At 39.9% G+C, this 19,078-nt stretch overlaps 1 protein-coding gene across 1 annotated transcript in view; it reads left to right on the top strand.

Annotated features, from left to right (window-relative positions):
* The first annotated feature begins 912 nt into the window (after nt 1-912).
* Nucleotides 913-19,078, top strand: part of PLEKHH2 (pleckstrin homology, MyTH4 and FERM domain containing H2) — a 148,311-nt gene continuing 130,145 nt past the window's right edge. The window contains exons 1-2 of the mRNA XM_003416099.4: nt 913-969; nt 8,390-8,519. Of these exons, the coding sequence (XP_003416147.1) occupies nt 8,397-8,519 (123 nt within the window). The 5' untranslated portion in view covers nt 913-969; nt 8,390-8,396. The remainder of the gene's footprint in view (nt 970-8,389; nt 8,520-19,078) is intronic.

Below are 19,078 nucleotides of genomic sequence, written 5' to 3'. Positions count from 1 at the left end.
CTTACTTACAAAGAGCTCCCGGTCTTATGGAGCGATAAAGGGCTGTATGTAAAGCAGAAGGAGCTAAGTGCCAGAAGGGCAGCAAAAAACTAAATGCTAAGGGAACAATTCTACTCTGTCCTATAGGGTCGCTGTGACTCGGAATGGACTCGAAGGCACTGGGTTTTTCAGGGAACAGAAAAGAGAGCAATTAATTCTAGGTGGGTGACAGACATGGTTAACATGGAGAAGATTATGTTGAGCTGGGTATTACAGAAGAGTTAGAACTTTTAAAGGTAGGGATGGGGAATTGTAGGTAAACGTTCCAGATGAAATCCCCCGGGGTGGGAAAGTGCACAGCCGCAATTTCAGGCTTGTAGACAGGCAGTAGTGAAAAAAATAAAGTAGGAAAAGTAGGATGGAGGCCTTGACTAGCTGACTAGGGAATCTGTGCTTGATGATTTATGCAGACGAGTGCCAACGCAGGACTTTGGCAGAACGTACATCATAACTGTAAACCCAAAACGCGTTGTCGTCAAGTCGATTCCGACTCATAACGGTATTTTGAGGACAATTAACCTGGCCACAGGGTGAAGGATGGGTTGGCTGGAGGAGAGACCAAATAGGAGGTCGTTACAACAGTCCAGGCCCAAATGGAGGCAGACGGAATGGAAAGGAGGTGACGGAGGGCTACAACAGGCTCTGAGGTCTAGGTGTGGGGCAGGTCCTGGGGCCAAACTCCTGGCCATCACTCTCTCCTGGGCTAGGGAGTGGGAGGAGCCAAAGTTATAGCCACACCCCCCCGATGACGCCAGCGGCCACCTCCGGCCTCCGATTAGCCACTCCGGCCGCCAGTCCCGGGAGGGGGCGGTGCCTTTCCCGCCCGCTCCGGGCTCGGTGTGAGGCGGGCGCGGGCTGAGACCCCGGGAGCCCGGGACCAGGCGCCGCCGGGACGTCGAGCACCGCTGCCGCCGGGGGCTCGCATCCGAGGTAGGCAGGCGGGAACGGTCGGGAGCCGAGGGGCGAGCCCAGCGCCTCCGCTGCCGGGGAGCCCCGGCCCCTGCAGAGCGCGCGGTTCTGGGGGGCGCGCCGGGCTCGGGGAGGGTAGGCGGACCCAGCGGGCCGGCGCCGACTCGCCCTCACGCCTCCCGCCGCGGCCCCAGGAGCCGACGTCGCCCCGCGCTGCCTGCAGGTCCGGGCTCTCGTCTCCAGGGGTCGTCGGGAGCGGGGGCCGGGGCTTCTTGCCCTCAGGTCACGGTGACATTTTGTCTGAAAACGCGGGCCCGAGGGCGTGCGCCGGTGGTCCTCGGGGGGTGGGGCTGGGAACGCTTACCTGCAACGCCCCCTGCTCGCCAGCCCCAGGTCCCCGCGCCGGGCGACCCGCGCAGCCAGGGGTGCAGTGGCTCGGCTTGGCTTCTGGGAAACCCCCCCGGTGATGTGAGGGACCAAACTTCTCAAAACTTGAGAAGAATCGTTTTCTGCACCTCGAGTTGCCGGCATGTCAGAGTGCCCTAGGGTGACCTTCCGTGAGCTACGCTGTCCTGGAAGTTATTAGACCACCTTTTAAAAGACGGAACATTTTTAGCCGTAGGTCTGAACGCGCGAAACGCACTGGCAAGAGACGTGTAACCACTTAGATTGTAAAAGCTCTAGTGCTGTGCTGCTACCTGCAATTCTGCGCTTTCTTTGTGAAAATGCCAGCCTCCTGCCCCGACCGCACGCGGCATGTGTGTGACCCCCGGGGAGCTACGGAGTGAGGAGCCTGGGTGTTCTGGGCAGTGCCACCTGAATACAGACTTTACGGAGAGGGACTAGGTGGTGGTCGAGAGATCCCTTAAACAGGCATGCCTCAGTCTGGTCAAGAGAGACGTCTTTTCTGCTTAAACACACACACACAGTCACACACACACACAGTCACACATACACAATCTCACACACACACAGTCACACACACAGTCACACGCACACACAGTTACACGCACACACAGCCACACAACACAGTCACACACACAGTCACACACACAGTTACACACACACACAGTTACACACACACACAGTTACACACACACAGTTACACACACACACAGTTACCTGACCAAGTTAAGGTGTTTCTTAACAGGAAAGTACTCAAGAATGTCAGAGGCTACTTTTGAGTTCCGCTAGAGTAAACTTAAATAGACGAATGGTTTTCTTTTTCTTTCCTTTTCGGGATTTGGAAGAGAAACAGGAAGTCAGGAATTCAGAGAAAAGAGCATTCACTTTAAAGTTGTAAACAGTTTATTTTGTGTCAGTAAATATTTTCAAAGTCATTGGGGGGTTTTTCGATAACCAAGACATTTTCCTGTCCATTTTTTTGTTGTATGGTGATGAAAATAGGTTACTTTCAAATTAAAAATCTAGAATTGATATTTATTTAGCAATTCGTTATTTTGACCCAATCAATAGGAATGCAGATTTTAAATGCCAATTTAATAATATGTTTAAGGATTTGCTACTTCTTTATAAAATATATAATTAGCAAAATTAAAGAAATGAATATGTATGTTTAATGTGGAATTCTCGGAAGCAGATTGCCACATCTTCCTGTCTTCCTCCAGAGGAGTGGCTGGTGAGTTTGAATTAGCAGCTGAGAGCTTAAGCACTGCACCACCAGGGCTTCAACAAATACAGTTACCTCTAAATTACTGGAGTTAAGGTGGAATTCTTGGCTGGAGTAATCACAAAGGACGGATCATTAAATTTGTAAATGTGCACCTATTATACATCCATCTAAATTGTTACTTTTTCTTTACTCATTTGTAAATATATGCTCTTTTTTTTGAGACTTAATTAAGAAACCATAAAATTTACCCTTCTGAAGCGTCCAGTTCAGTGGTTTTTAGATATTCACAAGGTTGTGCAACCAGCCAAAACTAGTTGCTGTCCAGTCAACTCCAGCTCATGGTGATCACATGTGTGCCAGCTGTGCTCCATAGGTTTTTCATGGCTGAGTTTTTGTAAGTAGATTCCCAGGCTCTCTTCTGAGGCCCCACTGGGTAGACTGGAACTTCCGACCTTCTGAATGGCAGTGGAGCATGTTAACCACCCAGGGAGTCCATGCAACCATCGCTACTGTCTAATTGCAGAATATTTCATTACCCCCAAGAGAAATCCCATACCCATTAGCAGCCACTTCCCATTGCCTCTTTCCCACTGTCCCTGACTTTCTCTCTGGATTTCGCTATTGTGGACATTTTATAGAAATGAGATCATACAATATATGGCCTTTTGTATCTTTCACTTAGCATAATGTTTTCAAGATTCATCCATGTTGTAGCATGTATAGAACTTCATTCCTTCTTATGGCTTAATAATATGGCAAGGCATTGGTAGTTCAGTGTAGAATTCTCACCTTCCATGTAGATTCCCAGCCAACGTACCTCATGTTTAGGCACCACCTGTCAGTGGTGGATTGTGGGTTGCTATGATGTTGAGTGGGTTTCAGAGAAGCTTTCGCTCTGCTTCTGAAAATCAACCAGTGAAAACCCTATGGATCATAGCAGTCCGATCCCCAACTAATCATTGGGATAGTGCAGGACCTGGCAGCATGTCATTCCATTGTGCTTGGGTTCACCATATGTCAGGGCCTGGCTTGGCGACAGCTAACAATACCATGGATATCCCACATATTATTTATCCATTCATTAGTTCATGGACTTTTGGGTTGATTACACCTTATGACTATTATGAATAACGCTGCTATGAACATTGGTGTACAAGTTTTGGTGTGGCCCTATATATTGAGTTCTCTCGGATATATACATAGTACTGGAGTTGTTGAGTCATATGTTAACGTTATGTTTAATCTGTGGAGGACCTACCAAATCCTTTTCCGGAATGGCTGTACCATTTTACAGTCCTGCCAGCAATGGATGCAGGTTCCAATTTCTCCACATATTTGCCAACATGTGTTGTTTTTTGTTTTTAGTGGATGTGAAGCGAGAAGTCATTGTAGTTCAGTTTGCATTCTCCCCAATGGGAAATGATATTGAGCGTCTTTTCATGTGCTTGTTGGCTATTTGTGTATCTCCTTTGGAGATACGTGTATTCAGATCCTTTGCCCACTTTTTTTTTTTTTTTAAGTTTTGTTCACTTTTTAATTGGGTTATTTGTCTTTTTGTTGTTGAGTTGTAAGTGTCCTTTATATATTTTAGATGCGGGTACCTTATCAGATATATGATTTGTAAATATTTTCTTTGATTCTGTGGGTTGTCTTTTCAGTTTCTTGATAATGTCCTTTGAAGCACAAAAGTGTTTACTTTTGCTTAAGTCAATTCGTATATTTTTTTCTTAGATCTAATGTCTAAGAAACCATTGCCTAATAATCTGAGGCCATAAATATTTATACCTAGTTAAAAAAAAGAGAGAGAGATTTACAACTATGTTTTCTTCCAAGAGTTTTACAGCAGCCTCTTATATTTAGGTCTTTGATCCATTTTGAGTTAATTTTTGCATTTGGTGTAAAGTAGGGGTTCAAATTCACTTTTTTGCATATGGATATCCAATTGTCCCTGCACCGTTTGCTGAAAAGACTTTTTTTTTCCCATTTGAATTGTCTTGACACCCATGTTGAAACTCAATTGACTGTAAATGTGAGAGTTTATTTCTGGACTCACAGTTTTATTCCCTTGATTTAATATGTCTGTTTTTATGCCATTGTCACATGGTCTTGATTACTTTAACATTTTGATAAAATTTGAAATTGGGAAGTTTGAGTTCTCCAGTTTTTCAAAATCGTTTTGGCTATTCTGGGTCCCTTCAATTCCTTGTTAATTTCTGCAAAAAAAATACAGTTGGAATTTTGATAGATGTTGCTTTGAATCTGTAGATCAATTTGAGAAGTATTGTCATTTTAGCAATATTAATAGAATAAATACAATCCATGAACATGGGATATCTTTTCATTTATTTAGGTCTTTAAATTCTTTCAATGATGTTTTGTAGTTTTCAGTGTACAAGTCTTGCACTTTTGTTGAATTTATTTTTAAGTATTCTTTTTGATGCTATCGTGAATGTACTTGTTTTCTTAATTTCTGTTTAGATTCTTGTCTGTTGATCTGGTTTCCAACAACATTTCTATACTCATTTATTAGCTTTAATAGTTTTTTTTTTTGTGGATTCCTTAGAGTTTTCTATGTACAAGATGATGTCATCTACAAATAGTTTTACTTCTTCTTTTCTATCCTGGATGCCTCTTATTTCTTTTTCTTTCCAAATTGCCCTGGTTAGCACCTCCAGTACAATGTTGAATAGTAACGATGAGAATAGACATCCTTTTCATATTCCTGATCTTAGGGGGAAAGCTTTCCATCTTTCACCATTAAGTACGATGTTAGCTAGAATTTTTCATAGATGCCTTTTATGACTTTGGGAAAGTTTCCTTCTATCCCTAGTTTGTTGAGTGTTTTTATCATGAACGGGTGTCGGATTTTGTTGAATGCTTTTTATGCGTCTATCGAAACATTAACAAACATTTAAAACTACTTTGGGAGCCCTGATGGCGGAGATGGTAACGTGCTGGCTGCTGACTGAAAGGTTGATGGTTTGAACCCACCCAGCAACTCTGTGGGAGAAAGACCTGGCAGTCTGTTTTTTTGATAATTACAGCCGAGAAAACCCTATGGGGCAGTTTTACTCTGTCACGTGGGGTCACTGTGAATCAGAAACAACTCAGCAGCTCCTATCAACAACATTGAAATCGTTTTTTGTCTTTTATTAACATGGTGCATTACATTTACTGATTTTCATTTGTTGAAAATAAATCTCTTTATTTTGATTATTTTTCAACTGTAGAAATTTTACATTACAACATAAACAAGTTATTGTAAAGGTAGAACAAAAATTAGCCAGTATAAAATAAAATATTCTAGTTGTTATAAGAGTATCCCTGTGTAATGGTATAAATGGTTCAAGATTTAAGTACATCTGTTTCAAGACTGCTTTTTATTTTTTAGTACTTCACCCGTATTTTCTTTCCTTGTCTACTATAAAGCTAATGTAGAGAGAAATGAAGTAGACATAGAATTGAGGGTTTGTGACTTGTTGAAAAACTGTATTATCTACTCCTAAATAATTAATAAATAGTAATACTATGAGCCAGAATTGATGCAGCAGGAAAGGATAATACTATTACTGACAGCAGTGGTAGTTCAGTGGTAGAATTCTTGCCTTGCATACAGCAGACCTGGGTTCAATTCCCGGCCAGTGCACCTTAAGCATAGCCACTACCCCATCTGTCAGCGGAGGCTTGCGTGTTACATGATACCAAATAGGTTTCAGCAGAGCTTCTAGGCTAAGATTAGGAAGAAAGGCCTGGAGATCTACTTCTGAAAATCAGGCACTGAAAACCCTGTGAATCACAACAGACTAACCCCATTGTGCATGGGGTTGCCACGAGTCTGGGGCCAACTTTATGACAGCTAACAACAACAATGCTACTACTAGTTACTACTAATAGTAGATGTTAATATGAATCATTGATAGTACATTCTAATGTGGGTAATGAAAAAGATCATTAATGGGGCGAATATATTTAGAAAAACTCCGGAAACAATGGGGTGAGACTTCTTTAAAAACAAAGAAATGAAAAGAGAATGATTTCCAGCTCTATAACTAGAAGTTTCTCTGAAGTTCAGGCTAAGATTTGGAAGCATCTCGGGGCTTTGTGATGACTGGAGTACCCTTAATCAAGTTATAGCCTTGGTAGAACAATTCTGCTTATATTTATTTTTAAATGATTGAGTGATGTCAATATTAATGTGAAGACTAGTATATTAAAAAAATACGCTAGAAAAATGATCTCTAAATAGGTTTTTATCAACATGAATAGAGTTTAAAAATTGGTATAGATTTAGTGAGATTATGTTGGACTGAATATTGGGAAAATAAACTAGGGTAATATGTGAGGAACACACATGTTTTTTTTAAAAACAAAGGATAGACTAGTACACTTCAACTGCAGTGCCATCCCGAGGCCCTGAGGGTATTGCCGTTACGTGTACCCCGCCACTGGGATTAGCTCCCCCAGAACATCCAGTCCTGTCCACGATTTATCAGTTCATAGAAGAGCAATTCAGAAAGATATTATCGGATCATTTATTAAAATGGCCTGATAAAACGTTAACAAACATTTAAAACTACTTTGGGAGCCCTGGTGGTGCAGTGGTTAAGAGCTTAGCTGCTAACCAAAAGGTCAGCAGTTCAAATCCACCAGCCGCTCCTTAGAAACCCTATGGGGCAGTTCCACTCTGTTTTCTAGGGTCGCTATGAGCCAGAATCAACTTGACAGCAACGGGTTTGTTTGTTTTTCTTCTGGATCCCAGTGTTAGAAACCATCATGCTTCTAAAATCAAGTACAGTAATAGTTTTTTTACTTTAGAACTTAAAAAGGAATTCCCTTGTGTCTTGTTTTTCCTCTTATACTGCTTCTCCCTGGGACTTATCTCTTCCCAAAATAAAGTAAATATAGAAAACACTGATTCTAAATTTACTTCATGTAAGTGATTCCAAATATCATATGTATGTGTTTTCTTTTGCCATGCCAAATAAAAATTATGCTAACTTGTCCAGAGTCGTTATACATTACCGAGTTAAATATGACAAAGGGCTTCTGACTTGAAAGATTTAGCCTGCATCTGGACAAATTTTGAGTGTTGGTAAGTGATAATTGTAATACAAATCTCAATTATAATTGCAGCACTCTTATGATGTTTCTTTAGGTTATTCTATCATGCTACCTGTTGAATCAAACTGTGATGCTTCCATAAGATTAAGAGTGTGGTAACGAGCTAATAGATTTTTAAAATCTCATCTCTTGGACAGAGCTAAAATAATGAGTAATTCATGTTTGTGCTGTGCTATGATATTTTCCACAGTGCTGTTCAAAACAGTAATGTTTTAACTTGTTCCTCATAATATACCCATGAGGAAGAATGGTTTGTTGTTGAGGCACCCCCCTTTTTCTAGATTGCTGACTTGGTGAAACTGAGATGGTAGAGAGTTAAGTTACAGTCAACGATACAGTTGGGTCTCCAACCCAGGCCTCCCATCTGGTACTGAGTTCTGGAATTTATCTTATAATTCAAAACTCGTACCTGGGCATTGTTAGATGCAGATGAGCATGTGTACGGCAGTCGACTTCCGAGAATCAGCCAGTGAAAACCCTACGGATCGCAATGATTCTATCCCCAACTGATCTTGGGGATGGCGCAGGATAGGGCAGCATTTCCTTCTCTTATGCAAGGGGTTGGCATGAGTCTGGTGCCCACTTCACAGCAGCTAGCAATAACAGCAAGCACGTGTACATTGCTGGTTTAAGAAATTCTCCTGAATGTTAATTGGTGTCATGCTGTTTGAATGCTTTACTTTCTAGAATAAATATGGCAGAGCTTTCTGAGCCAGAAGGACCAGTAGATTGGAAAGAACGATGCGTTGCTCTGGAGTCTCAGCTCATGAAATTTAGAGTCCAAGCGAGCAAGATAAGAGAGCTCTTAGCAGAGAAGGTAAGCTTCACTCCCTAACCTTTGTTCTTAAAGATCAGGTATTGGGGGCCTGTTTCATTTGTATTAAATATTCTCAGCACTTCTGGGGTTAAACATTACTAAAATAATAAATGTAATTTAACTTTTTGTCAGGAGTTTGAATCCGTGTTTGGCACATTCTTTCACCAGTATTAGAGCGGATTGGACGTTAGACCTAAGAAGACAAAAACGTGCAAATGCTAGTGAAATATGTGAGAATTGCATGTATATGATGAACGTGGAGTTCATTCACTCCAGAGAGAAAGCTATAATTTGTTTGATTTTATTAGATGAATGTGACAGCATTTTGATCTACTAAATGTTTAGGAAAATCATTTTAAAGTGATTATAGAATAATGTTCCTTATTGATAGTGAAATGTGTTTGTACAGTATTTGAATGTAAGTACGTATTTAGGAATTTGTATTGACTAACCGTATCTTACTAAGTTATCATCTGGGCTTTAATTATATGCTTCTCTTAGAGGTTCTAATCGTGGAATAAAAATTTCATTTATGTTACTAGAATTTTCTTCTGCAACTATGTGTGTAAACTTTACAGATTCACTCATTCAACAAATATCCATTGAGGGCTGATTATGTCCCTTAATGTCAACGCTACAGTCACGGCTGTGAACAGACAACCCATGTTCCTATTTTCAGGGATCTTGGTTTTAGACCTGTACTGTCCACTACAGTAGCCACCAGCTGCGTGTGGCTGTCAAGCACTTGAATGAAGCTAGTTCAAATTGAAACATGCTGTTAAGTATAACATACACAACAGATTTCAAAGATTCGGTATGAAACCATGTAAAATATCTTGGTGATAATTTTTATATTAATTACATGTTGAAATGATAATTTCTAGGTATTTAGATTAAACAAAAAAATACCAAAATTCATTTCACCTCTAGGGTCGCTGTGAGTTGGAATCGACTCAGTGGCAACAAGGTTGTTTTTTTTTTTAATTTCTTTTTTAATTTGAATACTCACCAGACCCATTGCTGTCGAGTCTATTCTGACTCGTGGCAACTTTATAGGACACGGAAGAACTCACCCATAGGATTTCCAAGGCTGTAAATCTTTATGGAAGCAGACTGCCACATCTTTCCCCTGTGAAGTGGCTGGTGGGTTCAAAGCACCAACCTTTTTGTTAGCAGCTGAGTGCTTAACCATTGCGCCACCAGGGCTCCTTAATTTGGGTACTAGAAAATTTTAAATTGCACATGTGGCTCACATTGTATTTCTGTTGAATAGCGCTGTTCTGGATGGATGGATGAATGATATTTAATGGTCGTTCAGAGCTGACAGAAGAGTTTACAGGTGATTTCTTAAACTCTTTTTTTTTAGTCTGCATAATCCTTTGAGTTACGACAAACTGCACTGAGCCAACCATCTTTTTGTTTTTTTTTTTGAGTGCATATTATCATTAATAATATGTACTACATGCAATGTTGCAGTGTACAATTTGCCGACGTTCACTCATTTTCAGAAGTTCACTCACAGATGTTCAAGCATCAGATTTCTAAAGATACTGATAGTAAAAGGCAATATTAACGAAAACTAAAAAAAAAGAGGTATTCGACGTAGAACCAGTTTAAGACAGAGTTGTCGGAAAGGAATTTGGTCGTAAGTCAGGGACTACCTGTACCACATCTCCAAAAAAAGGGCTTAAATTTTCCTTCCATTGCTAGCTCTTGTGGATTGAATCGTGCCCTCCAAAAATGTGTGTTATAAATCCTAACCCCTATATCTGTGGTTATAATCCTATTCGGGAATGGGTTTTCTTTATTATGTTAATATGGCAGAATTAGTGTAGATTGTAAGTCAGTCTCTTGAAATACAGTAAAACTTGTAAAAGCCGGAACCTGAGTAAGGTGAAAACCTGTCGGAGAACTCAAATATTCTCCACTAAAATGAACGATCAAAAAGTGGTAAGACTGTACCCTTTCAGAGGTGGGAAACTTTCGGACCTGGAAAAACAAGTTCCGTTGAGTTCCAGCTCTCACAGGATTTCACTGTATAAAAGAGTAGATGTAGCAAGCATGCAGAGTGAGGGAAAGTAGATGCCATGCACATGGTGACCAAGGAATAGAAGCTGAAAGAGACAAGGACCTTCCCCCAGCACCGACAGAGAGAAAATGCTTTCCCCTAGATCTGGTGCCCCGAGTTTGGACTTTTAGCCTCCTAAACAGTGAGAAAATAAATTTCTGTTAAAGTCACCCACCTGTGGCCTTTCTGTTGTAGCAGCACTGGATAACTAAGACAGTAGCCAGTAATTTCTTTCTTAGCACAGAAGTATTCTAATAAAATCCAGCGAAACGTCATTCAGTTTAAACCTTGATATCTATCATCTTAAATATCTGTGCTTTAACATCTTTTAGGTGGGGAGACTAGAATTATCCCACCCACTTTGGGTCAGAGGGTATTTAATATTTATTAAATAATAAGCTTTGTGAAATAAATCCCCAATGTCAATTTACTTTATCGCTATTAGAATACAAATTATAGCTGAGAAAATCCCAGTTTGAATATCTCCAAATCGGGGAAAATTATGCGAACTCAGAGTTAGTGGTTCCTGCATTTTCTTTTGCTCCTCTCTCTATAAATATCATTTTCCAGGTTGTGCTGTCATTTCTCTGGTATTTTCCACAACCCCAGCCACCCCATACAAATTTTTTTGTCATGGTCACTAATGATATCCTTGTTGCTAAACCTTAGAGACACTCAGTTGTTAACCTCTCAGGAGTTGACATGGTTGACCACATTCTCCTTCTCAGAATTTGCTTGGTTCCCTTGGCTTTCTATACTCTCCTGGTTTTCTTTATGGCCTCAATAGAAGTTATGCTTATTTGTGTCCCGATTAATTGACCCTTAAATTCTAAATTTTAAGGCAATAATTATTTTCTTCTTTAGAAGACGTTGCAACAACTGTCTTTATGTGTGCCCATTTTTTAAACCTGTAAAAGTGTCTTTTTCTCCATAATTTGAATTGTAAATAGCTTTTCTGATTATTAACCTGTATGTTATAAGATTTTGTTTTTTTATCTCTCAGTGAATGAGGATTGAGAGGAATATCATTTCAAAATTGCTGTTTTAGATGTTGTTTCTTTCTCTTTCTTCTTTTTTTTCCTTTGGTTTTCTATATATTGTATCTGTGACTTAAATCCTTTGCCAGAGCTCAGGGATGGAGTCATTCAAATGTGTTTTACACATTATGGCAGGTTATTCATGGTTTCCCAGGTAATATACTCAACACCGTGATGGGAATAAGGCTTTACACAGTATTTTCTGTTGTATTCCATTATGAAATATTTTTCTCTGAGTAAAAATTTTGGTACCCACTCATGTCTTAATAAAACCAACTGAGGTATTTAACAAAAGTACCTAATTTCGACTCGACAGTACTGGGTTTTGGGTTACCTAATATTTATTGAGTTGTGTGCTGACTACTTTATGATTCACTTAGTTCCTCTTAGCAGCTGTGTGAAATAATACATTTCATCATCACCCTTTTACAGATTAGAAAATCGATGCTTAGTATATACTAGTCACCCTTCTAAGAGCTTTTTATGCATTAACTCTTTTAATCCTGGCAACAGCCCTGTGTGGGAAAGACTAATATTACTTGTATTTACAAAGGAGGAAACTTCCACACTACCCAGTGCCATCGAGTCAATCCCAACTCTCTTAGGAACCCTATAGGACAGAGTAGAACTGCTGCATAGGGTTTCCAAGGCTGTAATCTTTACGGAAGCAGACTGCCACGTCTTTCTCACTTGGAGCGGCTAGTGGGTTTGAACCGCCGACCTTTTGGTTAGCAGCCGAGAACTTAACTACTGTGCACCAGGGCTCCTGGAGGAATCTTAGGCACAAAAAATTGTTTAACTTGACCGACTTTGCACTGAAAAGTAAATGATGTAGCCAATATGTGAACTCAGGTATTCTTGCTTTTACTACCGGAGTGCCTGACCGTCACCCTCTATGGCCTCTTTAATCTAGTTTTATTACCACATTCCTTGGTTTCCCTGATATACGTACTCACTCATCTATTCTGTCTTCTAGTCAGTCATGCAGTGTATAAATTCATCTCTGCTTGGTGGCAGGTATCTATGTGTGTTAGGATGTTTGTACGTTTGTAGCGGTAACAATTTATGTAACATTACATATTTTTCAAAGCAAAGTCTATTGCGTCGCTTCTGAGTGCCAACTCGAGCCAAATGCTGCATTCCAAGGCCAGTCTGATCTCATCCACAACCTTTGGCTTTGTGTTAGGAGCAGTCTGCTCCAGCTCTTCTCCCTAATAGTTCTCCATACTTTCATTCGATATGGCCACAGGCCCAAGGCTGAGGATTCTTGAGAGAATATGAGTTTGATTCTCCAGCTCTTTGCCAGGAATTCTGGCCAGCTTGTCTTTCCTGCAGCCGCTCTGGTTCTTACTTCTGTTCTGTTGGTGCTGGCTGTAGGCAGCTAACTGTAGGTGCCAACTATGGTTCCTAAGCCTCTGCTATAACCGTTAGCTTGATTAAACCTCACAGCAATCCTATGAGTAACTTGTTATCCCCAGTTTTAGAGATGTTGATGTTAAGGCTGAGAGTCTTTGAATATTATGCCCAATATCACACAGCTAACAACAGAGCTGGTATTAAACTTTCAATCTTTCAGAATTTTTTTTTGGTGATGCACCTGATAGAGTGTCTGGCACATAGAAGTAACTCTTACTATCATTTCCGTGTGTCTTTCTGAGTGACATGTTGGTTAAGCATACAAGGTTATGGCTTAAATTTAATTACAGGTTTTTTTTTAGGAGATAGATTTCTGAATTTTTTAGGAAAAATGTGTGAGATGATCTCAGAGTGTCTTTATAGATAAAGATAGATTTCAATTACATATACCATGTATTTCTGGGAGCTGGAGTAGGAGAATACATGAGATTAAAAAAAAAAAACTATTTTTACACCTTTTTTTTTTTTTTTTACCGTCATAATTTCTAAGCAACTTTGAATATTGAAGCTGGTGAAGAAAAAGGCCTTATTGAAGTCTTGGGCAAGCACTGCTGTAAGTGGGAGAGGTCTTTAGAGGAATTTAAGGAATGGTGTTGGAAATATCTCTAGTATGCCAAATATAAACTCTTCAGAGAAGCTGAGATTTAAGTGGTTTTCCTACTTTTACAATATCACTAGTTTCATGAGTCAGAGGGGGAAAGGGAAAGTTACTTTTACAGTTGAAGTGTAATGTTATTGCTAATGGGTTAGATTTTCTGAGAAAAGGAAAGCGTGAAGAATATGAAGAATTTTCCCCGTTAGCATCAGTGTGGCCCTCGTAACCTAATGCTGCCCTTACCTGATGCAGCAGTGTCATCTGGGATTTCCTGCCACATTGCCCTCCTTTTTTGGGTATGATTCTTCTGAGGCAGTCTAGGATTCTCTCGTAGGAACAAGAAGTCTCTGGACGTATAGCATACACTTTCACACGACAGTCCAGTACAATACCACGACCACCTTACTTAAACCACACACCTCCGTAGTCATCTGTATTAGATAGATAGCTGCCTTTGAATTGACTCCAACCCGTGGTGACCTTACGTACAGCAGAACAAAATGTTGCCTGGTCCTGCGTCATCCTCATAATTGCCAGCATGTTCAAGTCCATCCTTGTGGCCATTGTGCCAGACCATCTCACTAAGGGTCTCCCTGACCCTCTCTGGCCTCTGCTTTATAGAACATGATGTCCTCCTCCAGCAGTTGAGCCCCCCCCCCGGCCCCGATCATGTGTCTGAAGCAAGCAAGTTGGACGGTGTTCTGTTGTGACCCATAGGGTTTTCATTGGCTGATTTTTGGGAGTAGATCATCAGGACTTCTTCCTAGCCTGTCTCAGTCTGGAAGGTCTGCTAAAACCTGTCCCCCATGGGTGACCCTGCTGGTGTTTGAAATACCGGTCGCATAGCTTCCAGAATCGCAGCAGCACACAGGCCACCACAGTATGACAAACTGACCGACAGGTAGCGGCACTCTCTATTGCCTTACCTGATGTTTTGAAATGTCTAATGGAAATTATACATACAGTAACAATGAGACTAATTTAAATGTCATTTTTTGGCTTTTGGATGAAAATGTCACTTATAACAAAGTAAATAAAATATGGTGATAGAGTCTTTCATGGGGAAAATCCGGAAGAGAGGTACTTGGTGGGGAATTACTTTCCATATCAGTTGAGTATGAAGGTCCTAAAGTGTTCTACCTAAATTAACCACTATATTAGACAAATTTATTTCTATGAATGTCTGCAACAATGAGGGGATCACTGAATATTGTGTGTGGTGGTATTATGATCCAAGCTTAGTGTCAGATTTCTGTCACTCTGGCTGAGGACACTTCTGTATAAGTAAATGAAGCGGTAGGTTTCAAATTTGCTGCTTCATTTTGACGGTATATGAGTGGCCCATTCATAAAATACTTATTTTTGTCCAAAGTCTGATGATAGGATAGTAGATAATTTCAAGTTTCTTTTTGTGACTTGGTGTGGAGTGGTTGTGGAATTGATCGAAGCTTTACATTGAAGTCTATATTGCGAAAGTGAAAAACTTACGTGAATATTTCCTAGATTGCTTTTTTGAGCATTTTGCAAGGCATTTTTCAGTTGGAATGATTATAAATAATCACTTAAAATCACAGTATTGCCTTTCATACTACCCTTGTATTTAAACTGGTTTTCAAGTGCTTTAAGCTTTGTTGGGCATACTTAATGTGTACGTACTTTTATTAGTGCAAGGTAAAGTGCTTGTGCTCTGTAGTACCGATCGTGAAAATGTAGCGATTTTCTTTTGTCTGAGTTTATCCTCACTTTAAATTTTTGGAAAGTGATGAGGCCTTTGTTCATTCATTCATTTACTCATTTGTTCATTCCCTTGTTCTACCAACATTTATTGAGTTTCTGCTATGTGGTATATCTCAACTACTGTTGCATAAATAAGTAATACACACAAAGTCTGGGTGAATATTTAGCTTTTTCCTACCCAGTAGAAGAATTCTGTTAGCATCTCAAACTCCAGATTTAGTATCTGTTGGTTACATCTCTGTCCTTCTGTTTCTTTCTGTGGTAAGTTGCTTGAGAGCATGTAACATGAAACTGTTCCTATTGTGAATGTTAATGTGATCATAAGTTACTAATAAAAGACTCCCAGGCTGAAAGAACAGCATACAAAGGACGGAAATAAAGACAAAAACTTTCCAGCGAAGAATTTTGTGGTTTTATGTATTTGGGACTGATTTTTGTATGGCTTTGTATAGCAATACTATATGTGGAGTTTCTAAATACCAGAGCAGCTGTGGTTCAACTAAAGGAGCCCTAGGGAATCGGAATATGGAGATTCAACTCCTGGCTGTGTCATTGGCTGGGTGTATAACCTTGTACAAGGCGTACTGATTTTGAACCTCGGTTTCCTAATCTTTATAATGGGAATAACAATTTGGCTCATGGTGTGGCTGTAAAATAATGTATTTGAAAGTTCCTAGTTCCTGGATACTAATTAGAATTTTTTTTTTACGCTCTCTTATATTCCTTCGATTATTTTTGTTTCCTCTGAGATTATTTTCCTGTTTATTTTTTTCAAGTTATATGCTTTTTTTATATTCCTTTGATTATTTTTGTTTCCTCTGACATTATTTTCCTGTTTATTTTTTTTTTCAGGTTATATGCTTTTCTTAAGTGTCTGATGATCTCTACATATTTTTCTTAAATGCCTGATAAATGCCTGATTTATATTTAAAAATGGGACATCAGAGAAGTTGACTGGTATAAATGGTCAGTGCTGTTGCTTTAGATGAGTGGATGGGAGGCCACCTATTATGCTGTGAGCCTCATAAAGCTCACAGTTGTTGGACTAGTGCCATCTGAACAATCTATTCAATTTTTAAGAGAAGAAATTTTCAATTTTTTAATGGGAAGTAAATGCTCAGCTGCTGGACGTCTGTACATGGGGATAAGGGAGAAAATTTTAGGGAGTTGACTCTAAGGACTACATATTTTCCATTAATATCCACTATTTTTCAGTTCCACGCCAGACTCCCCTTCTAGGTCTTTACAGGGTTCTGCAGGACATTTAGCTCCCAAGAGGAGGAACTCAGACCCTCTAAGCCTTATTCTGGACTCTAGTTTCCATCACTCTGCTTCCTTGAAAAAGAGAGGGATTAGGTGAATATGTGCATATTTATTGATGAGCTTATTTCCCACTCCCAGCCCCCTCCTACTTTTCTCTTCGAGTGGTGCAAATGGTGAAGTACCCAACTACTAGCTGAAGGGTTGGCAGTTTGAACCCACGCAGAGGCATCTCTGAAGACAGGTCTGGTGATCTGCTTCTAAAAGATCACAGCCTTGAAAACCCTGTGGATCATGTGGTCGCCGTAAGTCAGAATCGACTTGGCAGCAACTGACAACAACAACATGCTGGCGGCTAAGCCATTATTCTGTAGGAGAAGATTGGAAGCCTCTGGAGAATCGTAACAGCCCAGGAGGAAAGATGTGATGATACAGACACCCATGACCCCACAACAGAAAGCCTAGCCAGATCACTCTGTGTTAAAGCTCAGTGTCTACAAGCACTCATCTATGTGCTGAGGCTTCCAATCAGCTTCTTTTTTTTTTTTAAATTTTTTATTGAGAATATGCACAGCAAAATAGACAATTCCACAGTTTCCACATGTACCATTTAGTGACGTTTATTACATTCTCACCCTCCTTTTCTAAGTTGTTCCATCCCCATTAACATACATTCCTTGCCCTCTAAGGTTCCTGTCTAATCTTTCGAGCTGTTGTCAATTTGATCCCTGTAGATAATTTGTAAAAAGGCGTAATGCTCAAGGCAGACATTTTTTACTAGGTAAGCTAAACTATTGCTTGGTTTTAAGAAGACTTCAGGGGCTATTTTTGGTTTAAGGTTTAAAGATTATCTCAGGGCAGTGGTTTCAGGAGTTCATCCAACTATCATGGCTCCTGGAAGTCTGGAGTCCATGAGAATTTGAAATTCCGTTCTACATTTTCCCCCTTATGGTCAGGATTCTTCTATAGAATTTTTGATCAAAATGTTCAGTAATGGTAGCGGGGTACCATCCAGTTCTTCTGGTCTCATGGCAAAGGAGGCAGTTGTTCATGGAGGCAATTAGCTACGCATTCCATATCCTCCTGCTATTTCTGACTTTCCTTCTTCCTCTGCTGCTCCCAGCAAATAGAGACGAATTGTTGTGCCTTGATGACTATTTTCAAGTTTTTAAGACCCCAGGCACTATGCCACGAACTAGGGGTTAGAACTGAAGCGCTAAATATGTTATTAGGCCGATTGACTGTGATGTCCCATAAAACCACGACCATAAACCTCCAAACCAAGAAACCGAATCCCATGAGATTTTTGCTTGTACATAAGTAGCCTCAGCAATTCCTTTTTTTTTTTTTTTTTGATGTGTTGTTGTAAATAGATCTATCACACAACTTTTGCCAGTTTAGCTTTTTACAGGTGTACAACTTATTGACAGCAATTAAAATAATCAGCTGTACAACCCTACCTTTAATCAATGCAATATTTCCGTCACTGTTAACCCCCCCTTATTCCCTCCCTCTCGCCCCTGGTAACCACTAATAAACTTTGTTCTCTGTGCATTTGCCATTTCTTACCTTTTGATATAAGTGAGGTCATACAATATTTGTTCTTTTCTGATTGATTTGTCTCACTCCGCATGTCTTCAAGCTGCATCCACATTGTAGCATGTATCAAGGCTTCATTTTTCTTGCTGGCTGAGTAGTAGTCCGTTGTATGTATGTATCACATTTTGTTTATCCATTCATCTGTTGATGGACATTTAGGTTGTTTCCACCTTTTGGCTCTTGTGAATAATGCTGCAGTGAACATTGGTGTACAAGTCTCTGTTTGAGTCTCTGCTTTCAAGTCTTTTGAGTGTATACCCTAGGAGTGGAATTGGTGGGTCATATGGTAGTTCTACTTTTAAGTTTTTTAAGGACCCTTCACACTGTTTTCCACAACGGCTGTACCATTTTGCATTCCCACCAGCAATGAGTGAGAGTTCAGTTTCCCCACATCCTTGCAAACATTTATTAATATTTTTTTAATCTTAGCCACCATAGTGGAAATGAAATCATATCTAATTGTGGTTTTGATTTGTATTTCTCTGATGGCTCATGACGGTGAGCATCTTTTCAGGTGTTTGGTGGCCATTTGAATGTTCTCTTTGGTGAAATATCTATTCAAGTTCTTTGCCCATTTTATGATTGGGTTATTTGTCTCTTTGTTGGTAAGTTGTCAAAGTTTTATATATATTTTGGTTATTAGATTCTTGTTGGATATATGGTTTCCAAAGACATTCTGCCAGTTGGTAACTTGTCTTTTTCCTTTTTTGGTGAACTCTTTTGATGAACAAATTTTTTCATTTTTATGAGGTACCATTTATTTATTTTCTTTTGCTGTTTGTGCTTTTGTTATTATATTACATAATCCACTGCTGTCAGATTGATTCTGACTCATAGCGACCCCATG

The sequence above is a fragment of the Loxodonta africana genome, chromosome 26 (genome assembly GCF_030014295.1).
Source record: "Loxodonta africana isolate mLoxAfr1 chromosome 26, mLoxAfr1.hap2, whole genome shotgun sequence".
In the NCBI taxonomy this organism is placed as follows: Eukaryota; Metazoa; Chordata; class Mammalia; order Proboscidea; family Elephantidae; genus Loxodonta; species Loxodonta africana.
Note: the sequence above shows the minus strand (reverse complement) of the source record. Positions and strands in the feature narration are given on the sequence as shown.